The sequence below is a fragment of the Micrasema longulum genome, unplaced genomic scaffold (genome assembly GCF_059751315.1).
Source record: "Micrasema longulum isolate JH-2025_06_02 unplaced genomic scaffold, ASM5975131v1 h1tg000307l, whole genome shotgun sequence".
In the NCBI taxonomy this organism is placed as follows: Eukaryota; Metazoa; Arthropoda; class Insecta; order Trichoptera; family Brachycentridae; genus Micrasema; species Micrasema longulum.
Genome location: NW_028277511.1, coordinates 121,040 through 140,514, shown reverse-complemented (window position 1 = coordinate 140,514; position 19,475 = coordinate 121,040). Strand labels below are relative to the sequence as shown.

Here is a 19,475-nt window from a genome sequence, read left to right as displayed (position 1 = left end):
TGTTCCAAAAGCGGAAAAAAAAAGATATTTGAAGTCTATGTAAAAACTAAAATATGTTATATGCAACTACTATGGGGAACGGAAAACCAAAATTTATTTAAACAGTCAACAATGAAATAATAACATAAAAAAGATACGGTTTAAAGACAGACCAGCGAAGTTTCAAAATAAAAATCATACATTCTAAATTGTGGTAAATAAAAGGGTGTGTTTGTGTGTATTTGTGTGGGAGTAAGTATTCAGGTGTGTGTAAGCGTGCGCATCATTAAATAGTAAGTGGGAGCGTATCGCAGCCAGAAAGAATGAGTCTTAATTTATTTTTAAATAAATAAGGGGCATGTTAAATATATCAATAGATGAAAAAAAAGCACTATAGTTTGAGCAAGAATGATAGAGGAAAAAGTGTTGTGCATAGTTAGTGGCTACAGACTGCCAGATGGAATAAGTACTTATTTCGTCACGCGAAAGGGAACATTTAGATTAATTTTGGAGAGTAGGTTAAAAGAGTCTACTTTATTATTTAATCATATATATATATAGCATAATTCATATATAGTGCGTCGTCTATTATCAATGGTAAAAAATCCATTCTGTTTGGCAGATTGGCTGTATTTGCAAAGCATTTTATTGTTTGTATAATCTAGGTATTTAAAAAAATATTGTTGTACATTTTAAATCCTTTTAATGTTCGTTTGTATTGTGGGCTCCACACAACGGATGGAAACTCCAAGTTACTGCGTACAAAAGTGTTGTATTTATACTTTAAAAACTTTAGTCTTCAATGTATTTGGTTTTTTTAAGGGTTTGGAAATTCTTAAAATGAAGCCCAGCATTTGGTTAGCTTTTTCAACAATACAATTTATGTGAGATCCAAACAGCAAACAGCAATTTACTATCAAGACTAAAAAAAAGACTACCAAAGTGTACCTATATTATGTATTTTTTAGTTACATAAAAAAACTTTTCCTTTATTTCGCTTTTTATGGCAATAAAATAACATCCATTTTTTTTTTATTTCAACTTCTCTTCTCTAATCTTCTTTAAAATTATATTTTACATATTTTTGAAAGTTGTGCATTAATATACACACAAATAACACCCACACACCCTTGAAACAGCCACTTACATACACCCTCACACAGGACTGATTTATATTTCATGTATTTTTGTGTATATGTGTCCTTAGTTTTGTTCTTCGTATATTTTATTTAGTCAGCCTCGTGGTGTAGTGGTAAGAGCGTTTGCCTACCATGCGAGAGGTCTCGGGTTCGATTCCCGACATGGTTGACATGAAATATTGATTTAAAAGGATGTTTTCACACTAATAGATCCTGGACTGGTACCTGAAGCGTAAGACTGATCATCTTACCTTCATGTAACAAAAAATGATCAAGACACGCTGCAATTGGTGTACCAATGCAGTGCCATATGCACCATTAGGTGCGGATAAGGAATGATGATGATGATGGATATTTTATTTATTAAATAATATTTAATCTGCATTACTATTGATATCCCTAATAAATGAAATATAATAAATAAAATCATTAGTTGTATGCTGTAGGTGCAAATCCAAAGACTGTGAAATATTGTAGTGCAAAAACCATAGAATTAAGAATAGTCCAGAAACCGCATACGCGCATCAAACATAAGGCGACTAAACTACTCTTAAAATAGTAGTTTTACGTTTTGACCCATTAGTTTCTTTGTAGACGTCGCTCAGTGCGCAACTCCCGATTTGAATTCAACTATGCCGTGTTGTCATTTTGAAGTGTAGAAATACTGCTGCGATCTTTAAGAAACAGGATGAGATCACATTTCATGTGTAATTAGCAAATGCATGTGTAAGTGGCAAATGCATTACTCAAAAATTGAATTTTTTCCATCTGTCAAATCTGACGGCCAATCGGCAACGAAAACAAAATAAACATTTCTTTAGTGTTGCCAAGGTAGTATTTTTTTTCCCTACTTTGATTATTGAGAAAACTAATGAAAATTGGACCTCGTTGGACATTTGACCTACATTATTTTTAAAACATCAAATATTATTTAGCATGATATAAAAATATCCAATTTATGTAAAATATTTTTTTTTTTGTATTTTAAGTTCAAAGTTCATTAATTCAATTACTCTTATTAAATGACCCTTTACTTATCTACTCTGTTGTGTCGATCAATGTTTCCGCGTGCACAATAAAAATTTAGCGAAATTAACAAATTGCTTTTTTTTTTACCTTTCATTTGTGTTATGATTATATTTTTTACCATCGGGCAGCATTACGCGGCGACTTCACGAATGCGCGCGGAGAAAGTGGGGGGATTTTTGAACACAGTTCGATGTATTCAAATATGATTCTACGCTCCACCTGGACTATTCTTAATTCTATGGTAAAAATGTAAGGGTCGCCAAAAGTAATAGTATGTTATTGGTATTATATAATTTCAATTAAACGCTGCGTCTCATTTGAAACTAATTTTCGCATACCTTTGTTTTTGCAAATATTATTTTATTTATTATGTTGCAATTATTTTTATACCAGTGGGCGGGTGGGTATTAAATATTTTTTAGGTTCTTGTTATTTTTATATTTTTGATTGTTCACAACTGATTTTCAGTTAGCCATACATTAATGATGTTCATTATTCATTATATGTAAATATTGTGCCGACAGTGATGTTGTATTTTTTCCAGGCATTAAATTGGTTAAAATCGTGTGCCATGAAAATGAATTATAGTGAATACTAGCGCCATCTTTAGAATTTTTCTTTAAACTCCGTCGCAGGTTATTCATAATAATATGCATCATGGAAGAAAATATGTAAATCTTAAAGTAGTTACATCGGTTTTAAAATAACATAATTTACAATTAAAATAAATAGAGCTAATGAGCCTAAAATTGATTGAAATCGAAATATAATGTTTGTATTTATAAGTAAACACTAATCTGTGTACATCCTCAGTTCAAAAAATATCCAGATACATCATAATATGGCATGATGTAACTAGAAATTTCTTGAAGTGTTTTTGATTGTCGAAATGTGTTATGTTCATTTCTCTAAACCACCTTTGGGCAAAAATTGCTTGGAGATGATGGGTATTTTCTGCCTTTACTGCAATTTTTACAAACTCTGATGATACATTGCAAAACATGCAGAAAGAAACATTATTGAAAGATACATTTAAGGCAAAAAACGGTTAAAAAACATATTATAAGTGGATAAAAATAAAGTAATGGATTATGATGATTTTAACTTTATTTGATTAAACAAAAATGGTAAAAACTTCATTTTTCGTCTTACTTTTTGATTCAGTCCTTTCTCAGAAAGCCTTATTTAATTACTTCCGTTTATTTACTTACAAAAAGCTTTTAAGTTTTGACATTGCCTAGGTAGGGTTCCAAATGCTAATTTCAATCTACAAAGTTGTCAGTTTATTTATTTCTGCCATATAATATTACTTTTGCTGTCACAACATAATGTTTCTTAGATCTATAGGATCTGGCGCGCGGTGTCTCTTGAATTTTGTTCAGCAAGCCCATAATGTTTATATTTATAAAATATTTCTTTTGTGAGGATTATTTTGTTATTTGTGAATCAAGCACAACTCTTAGGTACTTGTAAAATTCCAATACAGTTTAACAAAAAAAGTGAGAAATAACAATAATATACCCAAAAATATTATAACACATTTATTTTTTTACAGGCACAATACACAAATTATCAATAATTAAAGGGTCATTGTTACATATGAAAAATATACAGTACGAGATAAAGCTTAAGAATGAACATTAGGAGACATTAACCTGCTCATGCAGAAGATACACATAAGATTAATCAAACATGGTTGCTAATTAATGTGTGCCGCTTAAATTATTAATAAGTTTCCAGGGCCCCGATTACAATGGGAAGTTAACAGAGTTATCTTCGACTGTCTATAAAGAAAAACCGATGTTCGTGTACAAAAATAAGTATATTTGCACGAGCATTTGAAGTATCTTCGTCGGTATTAGGATACCTATTTATACCGAATTATAGGTAATTGAACATGTTTAGAAGAATAAATGTATGCATATTCTGCTTTTCATACAGAAAACTTAATTTTACTTTGTAGATAAAATTGAAGATAAACAAACGTTAACTTCCCATTGTAATCGGAAACCAGATATCATATGAATCACTTTATTAAGATTGTAGCATATATTTGATGGTAGATATCATATAAACCAAAACAGTCAAATTATTTCTTAAAGAATATAAATAAATGATTCCAGCAAGTTATTCTTACGACACCATTTATGCAAAGCGATGAATTATTGCTAAAAATAAAACAAAAAAGAAAAAAAAAAAAATTTACCACATGGAAAACTTCTCAATATTGGAAACATTTCTGGTATTTGTTTTTAAAAAAAAAGAATGAAAAAAGGACATTCAAATTAGTCAATGAAATTTCTTAGTAGAAGTACATTGTAATTAATAAAATAAAAATTAAATGAGACGTTGGCACTTTAATCCACTTAGTTTGATCGCTCACCGGAAATTGTCAGACTAGTATGGGTTTTAAGAAGTTTACACTATATAAATAACCTATACAGGCTGTGAAATATTAAGTCTGTGTGGAGGGAGTATTTTAATAAGTGGTTGAAGTAGTTTCTATTAACGTATTTTTAGAAAATAATTATTGGATATTATGATTTATTGGTTTTGTCAAATATTATTACAGGTTTCTTTGTTACCTTTTTAAAAATTTTGTTTAAAGGAGGTTTGTGGGAAAAACACTCTTAATTATTGAATGGGTACACTATTTACATAAAGGGGAATACACATTCATCAACTGATTGTTTAAGAAGTTTATTTTTGGTTTCAATTAAATGATTAGAAACATTAAAATTACCTTTATTGTTCTTCGGGGTTTATTGTGTTCTGTGATTCTACTTTTAAAATGTTTTCCAGAAAAACAACGTGATGGACAGTCGGCGCATGTTGGGAGATATGATCCGGAGTTGTTAAGTTAATTATAAACTCCTGATCCGGAACCTGATTTTTCTGACGATGTCGCGAGAGCGATGAAACCGATTATTGATCCATTAAACTAACTGGATTAAAGTGTCAACCTGTCATTTACAAAAAAAAAAACTATTAATGCTTATATTAGTTTCAGTTTTTTTGTACTACTGGGAATAAATAAAAAATTAAATACATGTCCATACACTCATTATAATTATTCCTTCATCTATAATTATGTATATTGACAAAGACAAAGGACATTTACTAAGTTATGAAACCTGTAAATAAGTTGATCGATAGACCAAACTAAGAAAATAATTTCTATATTATGAATTCTCTCTTGATTTATAATCACATTGGTTCAGTCGAATTGCACAATAAGATGGTCCTATCGAGGGCCGTTAAAGGGTACTTTAGGTATAGTGCCTACACAAGTTTTACAAAAATATATAGTGCTCCACATTCACATTTCACTACCTACTTCATTATCGTGTCTACGAGGTATCTACATACAATGTATGGGGTTTAAAAATATAATTTGACACTTTCGTTCTTTCACACCTAACACAATACATTATGAATCGATGAGCAATTTACTTTGGATGCTTCAAGTCTAACAGTACATGCACGAATATTATATTGAACGATTACTAATAAAATTTGAACATGGATATTTAAAAATGTCTAATACAACGGGTAAGCACATTGGTAACAGATTTTATACTTCAGTAATTATTCCAACTGATGAATGGTTAATCAAGAACATCTTGTAAAAAATCAATTCAGAAATTAGTGAAATTTTGATCTTCTAATAAATAATTGTAGTATATTTAAAGTGAGTATGTTTGAAGTTTTTATAATCACCATAAATACTATTAACCCACATTCATCATCATCATCGTAACCTCAACCGCCCCGGGAGGGCCTCGGCTGTATCCAGGAGTCTCCTCCACTCTTGCTGGTCTGCTGCCCTCTCTCTCCAATTCCTCACTTCCAACGTTATCGTACCTCCACTAATTTAGTCCACCCATCGCATTTTTAAAGAGAGAGTTAGACATTTTATAAATTTGTCGTCATATGGAATAGTCTAATTATATGGCCCATCTCGAGTGCCCCACCTTGATGGAGTTGATCACACCGGACACTCCGTAGATTTCATATAGCTCCCTATTGTAATGACAACTCCAACAGTTGTTTTCTCTCACAGGGCCATAGACAACTCCTTATATTTTTTCATTAGTAGGTAGCATGGAATTTGAGGATTCTTCTTAATGGAACCCTCAATATTCTTTGTCTTAACCCAAGTGTCTGAGAAATATGTCAGGATTGTTTGATCAGAGTTTTATACCTTAATATTTCTTATTAGTTTTTTTTTGTTGAAAAAGAAATATTTGTCTTCTTATGATTTACCCAAATATTTTATTTTGAGGGCCCATTTTCAACGAGTTGTAAATAACTCACTATTAGAAAATGAAATCAAGTTGGGGTAGAGTAGGATTCGAACCACAGACCTTTGGTCCGTGAGTCTGAGACACTAGCAACAGGACCACAACCCAATTATACCCAGTTTGGACCGTAATTGTTTCTGAAGCGAGTAGTAGCGACGGCTGGCAGCCATTATTCTGCTTCTGATTTCTTCCTGTGTATTATTGTCACTGGTGACTGTGGAACCCAGATATGTAAACGAGTTTGTAATCACTTAAAAGTTGTAATTTTCCACTGCGAAGGTGTGGGGGACTATTTCTGAGGTTTGAGAGGCAATCATCAAATCTACATTATCAATTCTTTATCCTAATATCGAAATTTCAGTAAACATTTCTAAGATACAACAAGATTATACTATATTATACACTGATATTGGATTTGTAATATTTATAATCAAAAAAAAAATCTTTGCTAGTTTAATATAAATATTTGGAATGCAAAATTTAAAAATCACATTTGACATGAAAGTGTGAGTCAATGCTTAGTAAAAAGATGTAACTTGTAAGATTCTATTTGATATTTTAAATTTAAGTCCACTTTTCAAACTGCTAATTCGGTAATTAAAATTATTCCTTTAAAGAATTACCAAAATTAAATAGGTATAATTAAAAACAACAAACTCAGCGAAGAAAATTCGACACTTACATAGATATGACAATTTGCATGACAAAAAAGTCTTCAAATACGATGCTTATAAAGAGTAGGTATCGGCTGGCACATTAGAAGCTCGGGTTTTTAAAATAGTGTAAGCACATTAGAACTAAAACATAGTGTATTTCACAATAGTTAATATTATTATTTGTGGCACCCATTACGTAGCTACACAGAAGTTCTACTTATTACATATCTAATTACATATTTCAGAAACCGTTTCTTTGATTGATCAGGTAAGAATTACAATACCCAAGTTATTTCTATCCAAAAGTTATCTTATTTTCACTAGCAGAAGTTTTGAATATACGAATTACAAAATTTTTCATCGACTACACAAATAAAATACAAAAATATGATCATTTTGCGATATTAACTTTAAAGATAAGAGTTTCCAAACATTCGATATACATGTGTGCTCTAATATTAGTATTCAGTTGGATACCATGCCCAGTCTATAATAACATTCAGGATTCATATAACTTATTCAATATACTTAAATCTACTTATATACAATGAGATGAACAATTATAGGTTACATAGTATAACTCTGTCACTTATAAAAAATAAAATTAATAACTTAAAAGGCATAAAAATTGGCAAAACTGTAAATGAAGCCAGAAGGTAAAAATATCTTAACATTGATAATGGCACTAATTTGGTATTTGAAGAAAAATCATAAAAAATGGTTGCATCAGTACCTACGGCACATTCCAGCCTAATACATTAAAGTAGTCTATTAAGCCGAATTGGCATAATCATGCTGTATAACAAAGGGCAGAAAATGTTATAAATTTAGTGGAACAAAACACAACGATTCAAAGTAACTTATTTTCAGAGTCATTTTGTGTTTTTTAATGACTGGGATCACTGAATAAAATTTTATCAGAATAGACTCAATAACACAACTTTGTAATATTCATAATATACAATGCAAATTTAATGCAGAAATTCATTTGCCCTCCTCATAAAATATTAATCAACAATAAATTTAGTCAACATAGTAAATTCACAATAAACACAAAAGCCTTAGAAAGTAAACGGTGCCGGGTTTTATTTGGGAATATAAATTATTTGTTCGATTAGACGGTTCAGGCTTGTTCAACTCTTCCCAGAGTTCCTCCTTCCTAAGAGGATGCGCCTTTACTTGGCGTGTCTCAAGCGATTTCTGGCCTCTATGTACTGGGGATTGCAAGCTGCTTCAATCTTATCAGATTCATTCTTATTGTTCGTAGATTCTTCCAGCCGTTTAGCGCGTTCAGCGATTGCTCTCTCCAGTTCTAAAAAAATAAAAATAGTAATACACTACACACGGTAATATTTCATAACAAATTATAAACGACCTTCCCAATACTAAAAGCAACGAAATATGTAAATTTTCTTTATGAGTAGGCATTTTGAAATAACAATAATTTTGGTATATTTATAAAAATATTATGTTGATAAATACATTTTTTTGAAATCTTATTTTAATTCTAAGATTACATAAGAGTAAAAAATATTAAATATTTAACTGGTGCGATAAATAATACAAACAATTAGCAGCGAAAGATGAAAAATCTTATTGAAATATTTGTTCAACTAAAGCCATATTTTAACAGGTCGTATTATTTTCTTAAATTCAGTTTAAATATTGGGATGCAGAAATTAGTTTGATTCGATCCACATTTAAAATAATTTTTTTTTTTTTCCTATAAGTAATGAAAATATTTGGAGAAAGAAAAATTAGGTCTTTTTAATGTATTTTCTATTGATCCATAAAATAATTACACTGACCATTATATATGTATGTCAAAGGTATAGAATCTCATAAGATTACGCCATTACGCGCATACGCCATTTGTAGTTTTTTGAGAGAAGCAAAAAATGATTTCCACGACCGAATTAAATTTTTTAATTTCTTTTGTTTATAATATAAAAAGATTTTAAAAATTAATTAATAGACCCTAAAATGATGTTTGGATTACTATGTAGTCTATAAAGAAAAACGCTAAATTTGTAAAAAATAAGCTAAATTTGTAGTTGAAATACTTAAAAGACATAGGACTGTATGTCTCTGAAGAAGTGTAACATAAAATTATGTTCGGACTGTATGCCTCAGATTATTTTAACTATATAAAATCAGGTAGAATAAAGTGCGACAAAATGTTTAAAAAATTGTTTTATTAGGATGATAAAACAATTCCAACCTATATTAATCCATAATATGAATTGCTTTTGACAAAAACAGTAAAGAAAAGTCATTCATTATGGTCAGAATATTCTGCGACTCCATCCCTAAAATATTTTAATGGTTAAAGCACTAACTTTACTTAATCAAAATCTCATGCAGTTTGTGTCCTTTATTTGTCATTTAAAATATTTTGTGTAGAATGAATAGATTTTTAAAAAAATGTCGCTCCACCTTATTAAAAAAAAAAAAAAAAACAATTAATTTCGGCAACACATTGCCGTTTTCAGGGTTTATTAGAGACTAAAATATATGCACAAAGTAGTTACAATTTTATACATAATAATGTTGTTCATGATTAATCCCGAAGAAAGCAACGGATTGCCTAAATTAGTTGGTTAAAAATTCAAAAATAAAGTCTAACATAAAAGACAAAGTGATTTTTTATTTTAATCTATTAATTTTACATAAACTAAATGGCAAATATTAAAACTGCACAAAACTCACCAAATTGCCATATTTTGCGAATAAATAAGAATTAAACTGTCATTTAAATTATGAAAGCTGATCAAGAATTATAATTAAATTGAGGAGTAAATTTCTATGGATGTCTACTTCTTGAAAGTTTTCTTCATCTAACGACATTTTGTGAAGTAGTGTGATATATATTTCTTTATTCACCTGCATCCAGACCATTTTTGTGTTAAAAATAGCATTTCTAATAAGACATTTTTGCCAAGGGCGATGGTGATTGATAAGAGTTTAGTGGAACACTTTTAATTTACAAGATCCATATTAAAAACTATAATTTTTTCACACAAACACATTTTACCAATCCCAGGGGGTGACAAGTTCACAAAGTTTTTTTTTTTTTTGTAGATCTTTCAATCGACGAATGTATCGTGTGCCTTTTATGTGCGTGAGTCCTATCAGCAAAAAAATGTTAAAAACAATTGATGTGGGGTTATTCTTAAAGTAGCCAATAACTATGTACATATGGATTGTATGACTAAGCGAGATGGTAGATAGGACTCCAATCAAAAACGATTTTAGCACTTTTATAAAACCTAACATTTATTTTGTTATACCATGAGATAGAGAAAAAAAACTATAATCCAGCAAAACATGATTTTGTCAAAAACGGCGGGTTTGTATCCTATGACTCTGACGTACAAATATTAAGTTCCTACTCATGTATTTAAAATTTAAATTTTGGCTTTAGCAAAATTTTGAAATTTGGAACAGACGAAAGAAAATTTTTAGTATCTGACAGTTAGCTGGGCATTATTAGGTTCTTGAAAGAACAAAATTCTAATTTAAATTAACTTGTTGTTACTACATAATCCCTGTTATAGATATTATTTCCCTGCAATATTTACACTGAAATTTACCTAATTACAAAACTAATAAAAAGACTTTTATTGCCAGAACAAAGGGGAGAGTGTTTGCATTTGATTTTTGCTTTGGCTTAGCATGTTTTGATTTTTATAAGGCACATACATACGTTAATTATTAATTTTAACCCACTCTACGGTTTAAGAAGTTTATTTTTAAAGTGGAATTGGCAAAATGAAAAAATTGTATATTTTGAAAAAAAAAATCATAAAAAAGTCAATTTAGAGGAAAATAATTTAAGCTAGGCCAATTCAGCTCTCCTGTATATGCTAAGGTTAAAATTGATTAATATGACTTGTTTGGAATTTAAAGGCCGCATCTCTAATAATTTTACTACTCACATTTTCTAAAGACCTCAAATAATAACTTTTATAAATAATAAATAGTCTTTTTTTTATTAGTCTCACACTCTTACAAGTTTCCGATGCGCTCTTTGAATTATGAAAGCTATGAATGAAGATAATTTTTAAATCGAGTATTTGTCAGAATCTGTACCTGGTGTTTGCTTATGATCTTTCTCCTGGCTGATAATCTGCTTCTCCTTGTGTTTGGAAAGTGCTTTTTCTAGCTCACTTTTCTGATTGAGCACGTTCTTACCCCTGAAAAAGTCATGATTGCATATAAAATTATTATAAATGGCTTATTTTCTTATTAGTATGGTCACAACATTCTACGCATTCTATTTCAATGCTGCTGTTTTTTTAGTGTTACTATTAGAGAAATTTAGTTTATTCAGTGTTTAGGTGGATGCAGAATACAGTTCTGTGTGTGAAATAGAACCGAAGCCTTAAACGAGAGCTTTTGATAAGTGAATCCTTTAAAAGGAAACAGAATGGAGATTAGTCTACCTCGTTGTGTAGCGGTAAGCCATTTTTTTTTTTTTTTAAGAAAGAAATATTTGCGTTCTTATGATTTACCCAAATATTGAATTTTGAGGGCCATTTTCAACGAGTTGTAAATAACTCACTATCAGAAAATGGGAAACAAGTTGGGGTAGAGTAGGATTCGAACCGCGGACCTTTGGTCCCTAGCCACTGGACCACAACCCGATTAAGCCTACAGTTTGAAATATTGGAATATTGGATTTTAAGGTGGTTCCATCCTGTAATATTTTGCTGTTCCTGGACTGGAACACGAAGGGTAAAACTGATCACTTTTCCTTCCATTTAACAAAGGTAATTTTAAAAGGAATAATCCAGATACCCGCAATCGGAGTGCCAATGCGGTGCTATATGGGCCCTACTGGGTGTAGATAGTGATTTACCTGATGAAGAGGATGATGATAAGAGGAACACCATAAGAATATCGACATTCAACATTATTTTCCGCCTTTTTACGCAAATTGTACCAACGTGTGTTGTCGGTGATACTACAACACAGCGTAACCATCAATAATTGAAAACCTAAAAAGCTTTCCATTAATATATTACTTACGATTTTAATTAACTAAAAATACCGCTGGAGTATCAGAAAACCTATCATTATTTAGCAATAATGAAAAACTTACGGCTCTCAGCCCTATAACAAATTTATTTATTTATATTTATTCAGTAAAACATATTCATAAAAAAAAAACAGGTCACAGATGATACTTAACAAATAGTATGTATACATGGGGTCTACGTTCAAGGTGCAAGTAAGGAATGTGATAGTGTGTTCTGACACTGCTCGGTTCAGTTTCGATCAAAACAGGCGCCTTTATATTTAAGTATACAATATATTTGTGAATATTGACCAGATATTTTTTATTTTAACTCAACCGGACAGCGTCAAAACACACTACCGCATTCCTCCCGTGCGCCTTGAACGTAGACCACAACTAGGCATACCTAATGGAAATACCTATTATACTTATAACGTGTTTTTTAAACAATATTTTGAGTGTGTCTGAATATTTGTAGACGTGACTGGATTTCACTTCCCAGGGAGTTAATATGATTTTAATTTATTGCAACGCGGAGGAAATACATTTTTAAGAAGGAACATGGAAGTTGAGACATTTACATTGGCTGGTTTAAGTGGCCACTTCACACAATGTGTAACATTAACCATTCTGCATAGGCAGGTTTAAAGCCTGCATAGGCAGGCATAAACATAGGTTTCAACATACACATTTCCTTAGCTCTTCTATCTGTCAACTTTTGTGAAGGAAAAGATCTGTAATTTGGGTGAGATTCATCTGGCTGAATTATTTTACTAACTAGGCAACGCATGAATTTTTTTTTCAATTTTTATGCTTCTTTTTATAGCAGTTAATTGAATCAACAATATTTTGAGTATGTCTAAATGTTTGTAAACAAGGTTGGATTTAATAAGGGAATTAATTAAAAATTTATTGCAACAGAGAGGATTTTTTTTTTTGAGGAAAGAATATTGAAGTTTATGATGCATTTACAGGGCTTATGACCTGTAATTGGTTAGTTTAAGAATGTTACACAGTGTTTAATGTGGCCACAGCCAAGTATGCTTAGACTTCCATATTCCCTTCTCAAAATGTTTTACATCTCTGTAGCAAAAAATAGTTTTGTTCTAGATTATTATTTTTAAGGTATTATTTAACGCTATTTCTTGAGGATGACGCTGAAATGTAAGTAATGATTGGTCAGTGGTCCAAGTGTAAGGTGCTTCCTTCTTTGGTGGGTACACAAGTATGCAGGTAGGTACTAACATTTTTTGGTTGAACAGTAGTTCTCTATGCAAGTCTTGTCGCGGTGTAGACTCCAGACAGGGATTCATAAGCCTCCGGGGGGCGATGAGTCCCCCGCTGTCGCTCCCGTCTTCTGCTCCATTCCCCGTCCCCGCCCTCGCGCCGGCTGATCCATCGTTCAGCACCATCACTCTCCCAGGTGTGGCAACTAGAAAATAAATAAGGATAATTAAAACATACAAATTTCCCAGGTTCTTTACCCCTATACGAGTATAACAGTTCATGAGTTTATATTTATATGTATTTGAAAATCTAAGTACAATATAGAAATACGCAATATTAAAAAAATTTCCAATTTCTAATTATTTTTATCATTAACCGCACTTACTGGTATGTATTGGTACGTACGCACTACATTAATACAAACAATTCAGACTACATATGAGGCGCTGAGAGCCATAGAAGCTTAAGAGACATTTGACATCAATGAGGAACTTAAGCCTTCAGGGAAATTAGCCTGAATTGAGCCTCACTAAGAAATCATTGCTATTCACCAGCACCTAATATGTATTTTAATTCGCATTATATCAACACATTATGAAGATAAAAAAACTAGCAACCAATATAAAAATGCTCAAAGATGCCTACAAACATGGTCCGTACTGTGTTATTTACTGTAGGTACCTACTTAACATTTACGCATATTATACTTATCCTTAAAATCTGAGCTCCACTAGAAATTTGGTATCAAAGACGCCACTACAGAGAAGAACCTCTGACGTCACACACTGAGTTATTTCAGAAATACAAAACTTAAAAAAATCATAGCGCTGATGATACATTTAAAAAAAAAAAAAAAAATTGGCTTAATTCAATAGTCAATTCACAAATAATAATAAATAAAAAAAATACTGAACTTCCTCATTTTATCCGAATACGTGGTTATATGTAAAAAAAATCCTACATTTTAAGCCACACTTACTCAAACTTTTAAGTTGGAAGCTAAATAAACTAAAAAAATCTGTACGGTTTCTGTATGGTTGGTAATTAAAGTTTCACAAAAAAAACGGGAGTGCTATTGAAAGAGTTGCAACGTTGAAATGGCGCTGGGCTGGTCATGTGGTCATGTTGCTCGCAGCTCAGACGATAGATAGACAAAACGCGTCCTGAGCTGGCCCTCGGACTAATACCAGGAATCCCGGACGACCACAGCTCCGCTGGAGAGACGATATTGCGAAGCATTCAGGAAATCGGGAACAGTGTGAATACAAATAGCCCAAGACCGTTTGGCATGGAGAAGGATGGAAGAGACCTACGTTCAGGAGTGAACAGCTACAGGCTGAAGAAGAAGAAGGTTTGTGGTTGTCTGGTATTATATTTGTGTATGTGAGCATTTTTGGTTAACGTTATGTCATCGCCTTGCAATTTTGTGTTCAATTTTTATCGTCTTAATTTTCGTCGTATTTTATGTCGAACTGGTGCGTTTTTCCGTTCAGTTCAGTTATGGGCGGTTACTTTACATAACTTTCTTTTTATTTGTTTTATAAAAAAATCGTAACGCTAACCGTAGTCTTAATAATTTTATATAAGACGCAAAAGTCAAAAATGCTTGGAAGCCACTTAAAAAAAAACCTGTTTGAATGTCGCTTGAGTTTCCCTGGCTTTCAGCACCTCATATCTTGATTTATTTTGTTTAATTAAGGGATCCGCCTTACGATTTTCGTTAGTTTGGGGAAATATAAAACATGTTAGTTTTAGTGGAAAAACACCCCTTTCAATAAATATTTTATGCATATCTATGCAAGACGTGACACTCCACTAGATTCTGGAAAATTACTTGATATACGACAATACTTGAGTTTGTCCAAATGTTCGTAGACAAAAGACTGGATTTCATCCCCTCGTGAGTCATTAAGATTAACAAATTACAACAGGGATAGAAAATACCTTAAAAAAGGAATTATGGAAGTCTAGGCATTTACAGGGCTTATGACCTGTCATTGGCTGGTTTAAGTGGCTACTTTACACACTGTGTAACATACACCATTTTGACTATGTTTGAACATCCATATTTCATCAATTCTTCCATTTGTTGATTTTAGTGAATTCCCCTATTTAAGGTATTCTCCATCAGTGTTGTAATTTGTTAATCTTAATGACTCCCGAGGGGGTGAAATTCAGTCTTTTGTCTACGAACATTTGGACAAACTCAAATATTGTAATGAAACCAACTGGTCCAAGAAGAAGTTTAAAAATTGAAAAATTGTTTTCAGACATTGTGCCTAGTATGTGAAATAATTCAGTCAGATGAATTTCTACAACAACAAACCATCACGCCGTTTCTCCGTAGGGGTAGGCAGAGAGGATAGAACGCCATAACACTCTATCTTGCTTCCTCTACATTCATCTCATGCACGCACGCCGATTATTCCTACTTTTGACATGTCCATCTTCAAGTATTTGATGGACTTGATCGTGCCATGTCTTTCTCGGTCTTCCTCGTTTTCTGCATCCATCAACATTTGCATCGTAGATCCTTTTAGCCGTTCTTTCGCTGTCCATTCGCTCTACATGTCCAAACCAACGCATCACCCCTTTCTTGATTCTGTCAATAATGCATGTCTCAGCCTTACACACTTCACGGATCTCGACATTTGTGCACCTATCATACAGCAGATGAATTTCTTCACAACAATAAAGGTTTCAGCTCTTTGACTTCACTAAAATCAACAAATGGAAGAATTGAAGAAATATGGTGAATGTTACACAATGTGTTAAGTGGCCACTTAAACCAGCCAATGACAGGTCATAAGCCCAGTAAATGCCTAGACTTCCATATTCCCTTATTTAAGGTATTCTCCATCTCTGTTGTACTTGATATATTATTTAAAATGAAAACATATACATTTTTTCCCAAAGGATAGTGATTAAGTGATATGATTGTGACTAATCAATAAAAACAGTAGCAGCTATGTTTTCTTAAACGTCACGCGAGACTCTTCGGTGACCTAAGGAAAAACTACAAAATAGTTCCATGAGTAATAAAAATCCGACGCGAATGAATACACCTTCTGTGCGTATGTATTTTTTTATGTAACTGTGTAGTGGTAAAACAGCCAATGGTAGTAAGTACATGGTAAGCAGTAAGCAGTAAGGCATTCGAACCATATATGGTAAAGTCAGGTCGTGCGGAATGCCTTATCAATGCAAAGATAGGTGGGGACTGGGGACTGGGGACTGTCGGTGTTTTATTTGCTTATCTGGAGTGATAAGGGGTGACCTTCACCAGAGCAATATAATCCTAATTAAGTTGCAAAATTGTATTTTTTTAATACGATATGTTGACCTTTTTAAAGTAACGATACATAATATGTATTTTGAAAATAAAAATCACAGATTAAGTATCTACGGTGCCTATGGAAAATTTAATATAAAAATGTTTTCTTACGCGGGAAAAATTAGAGCATTTCATTATTGTCCGGTTCATTATTGTAAATATTTTAATAAAAAGGAACTACTTTAAGCGACGTCACTTCGAAATCAACCAATGATTAAAAGAGAGTTGTGATAGTTTTCCTGTTTCGGGGAAGTAAACTGACCACTTGGCAGAACTGACAGATGAGAAATTAATACGTCACAGGAGGAGTAATTTTAAAGTTGCAAAACATTAAATAATCGTAGCGCTGATAATACGATACATAAAAAGATATTTTTTTTTGCTTGGGTTGATAGTATATTAATAAATAAAAAAATACCACGGAGTTTCCCCATTAAAAATATGTCAACGGTGGAAAGAGAAAATTTACTAATCGACGCGACGTATACAGAATAGCCAATTATTCTTTTAATAAAAAAAAAACATATAAACCAATAAATAAAAAACATAAATATTGGCGTGATTCCTGGATAAATAAAATAAAAATATAAAATATGAGATATTTGATAAATAAAAAAAAAATAATAATCTCTTCTGTGGCTACATGTCGCTTAGTAAATGTTGCCTTTCCATCGTCGATATATATTATGTAAATGATTAAAAAACGTTAATGTTGTATAAATGGTTTAATATGAAAATTAGTCTCTTTCGACACAGGCATGCCTAGTGAAAGAGACAAATACAAAAAAGATAAATGTAATTTTTCCTCATTTGAAATATTAAGTTTAATGTAAAAATAATAAATTTAAGGGTAAAATTGACCATATCGACAAAATTATATAAACCTTTTATTGTCTCTTTGCGCTTAGTATTTGGATTCGAGATCCAGCCGCAAAAAATGACGTGGTTAAGAAGACTCCAATTTTTATAATTCGATTTTGAAAATTAACACTAATAAAATAATGATTAACAATATTTCGCGTAATTTATAATAATAATCCAAAAATATGGGGACTTGCACAGTGAGTAAGAATTTTTAATAAGCCTATGTTAACTTGTTAGTGCCTGTCGTAGGCACAATATAATATTTTATTTGAGAACGTTTCATCACGTACACTTAAGCAAAGGCCTATGAAATATTTGAATTGACTGTTCTCGATTTAATCCTCTAAGGTCGGTCTATTTATATAATATATTTATTAACTAAAATCTAACGTCAACTAATGCGTACATTAACACGGTAGGAATATCTGTGTTTGCATCAGTGTTAGCACGTTCTTGCTCGAAACCCCGGGTTCAATTCTCGACCCGGGGGATGTGAAATATTGGTTTTAAATATGGTTATACGCTGCAGTATTTTGTTGTACTTGGGCTCGCACATGAAGCGTAAGACTGACCACCTTCTAAGTAATACAATCGATCCAGATGCACTGCACTTGCAGAACCGATGGAGTGCCCTATGCGCCACTGGGTGCGGATAGGGAAACTATGGTGGTGTCATGTATATATGAATGTTTTCATCAAATTAACCTTTACAAAGTTTACTGTCAATTAACCTTAAATATACAAAACCAAGGAAAAGTCAACATAGGGACTGATACTGCCTTAGTAGCTTTATTTGATCAATTAACACTTTTTTCGTTTAACTTTTTAGCGCGCTTTGATGAAATAACACAATTTAAAAAGGGACACCTTATTCGATAACACTAACGTATTTCGTAGATTCTTATTTTTTATTACACATGCTTATCAATGCTTACATTGTAATAAAGGGAAAAATTATTTAAACGTTGTATTGTTTGATTAGACTTTTAAAACTTCAAAATCATTTTCCAGAAATGTATACACATGTACCTACAGTGCGTTCGAAATTCGAATGTTTAATAACCCTATGTTAATGCTTCGAACTGTCAAACGCTCTGTCGGTATTTTGATGATTGTTTAACGTATTTAGTGCCAATTACATCGAAATTAATTATGCCGACTTGTGCCATGAAAGGATGTTAAAATATAACTGGAAAAGGGAGAAAACGCTTCATTTATCACAGGTATTTATCAAATATTATAAATTTTCACATTAATACGTTTTTTGGTAGTTTTGGTAGTTAAAAATATGTCAATCGAAGCTAAACTGGCAGTGCACAACGGAGTTTTAGTCCCAACACTTATGTATGGAACTGAAACATGGAACTGGCAGAGGAAGGATGAAAGCCGAGTGAACGCGGTTGAAATGCGATCTCTTAGACGAATGTGTGGGAAATCAATGTATGACAGGGTTACGAATGATGAAATCAGGAGAGAGTGTAAATCTGAGACAAGTATAATTGATAAGATTAAAAAAGGGTCTCTGAGATGGTTTGGTCACGTAGAACGAATGAACGATGAGAGAATGGTAAAACAAGTATATATGGCAAAAATGAACGGCAACGTTAGACGAGGACGACCAAGGAAGACGTGGCATGATCAGATAAACCAAAATCTTAAGTCTGGTCATGTCAAAAGCAGACAGAACCGAAGGGCATGTATGACAAGATGTATGAATGTGGAAGAGGCTAGGAGTGTATGCCAGGATAGACGTGTGTGGCGGTCCATTATCTCTGCCTACCCCTACGGGGAAATGGCGTGATGGTAGTAGTAGTAGTAGTTGGTAGTTTTCAACATAAATGCACCACTATTTTTGTACTATCATTTGAGCAATTATTATAGCATTTGTTTATGTGTAATTCAAATACCTTATACATTGGATTG

General features: G+C 32.1%; 1 protein-coding gene across 4 annotated transcripts in view; it reads right to left on the bottom strand.

Moving 5' to 3' along the window:
• Positions 1-3,677: 3,677 nt before the first annotated feature.
• LOC148282636 (protein FAM107B) overlaps positions 3,678-19,475 on the bottom strand; it is a 111,439-nt gene continuing 95,641 nt past the window's right edge. For all 4 annotated transcript variants that reach the window (XM_088224744.1, XM_088224745.1, XM_088224742.1 and 1 more), the window contains 3 exons: positions 13,373-13,559; positions 11,200-11,303; positions 3,678-8,419 (listed from right to left, as the gene is read on the bottom strand). In XM_088224744.1, coding sequence (XP_088080870.1) covers positions 8,283-8,419; positions 11,200-11,303; positions 13,373-13,539 — 408 coding nt within the window. In that variant the 5' untranslated portion in view covers positions 13,540-13,559 and the 3' untranslated portion in view covers positions 3,678-8,282. The remainder of the gene's footprint in view (positions 8,420-11,199; positions 11,304-13,372; positions 13,560-19,475) is intronic.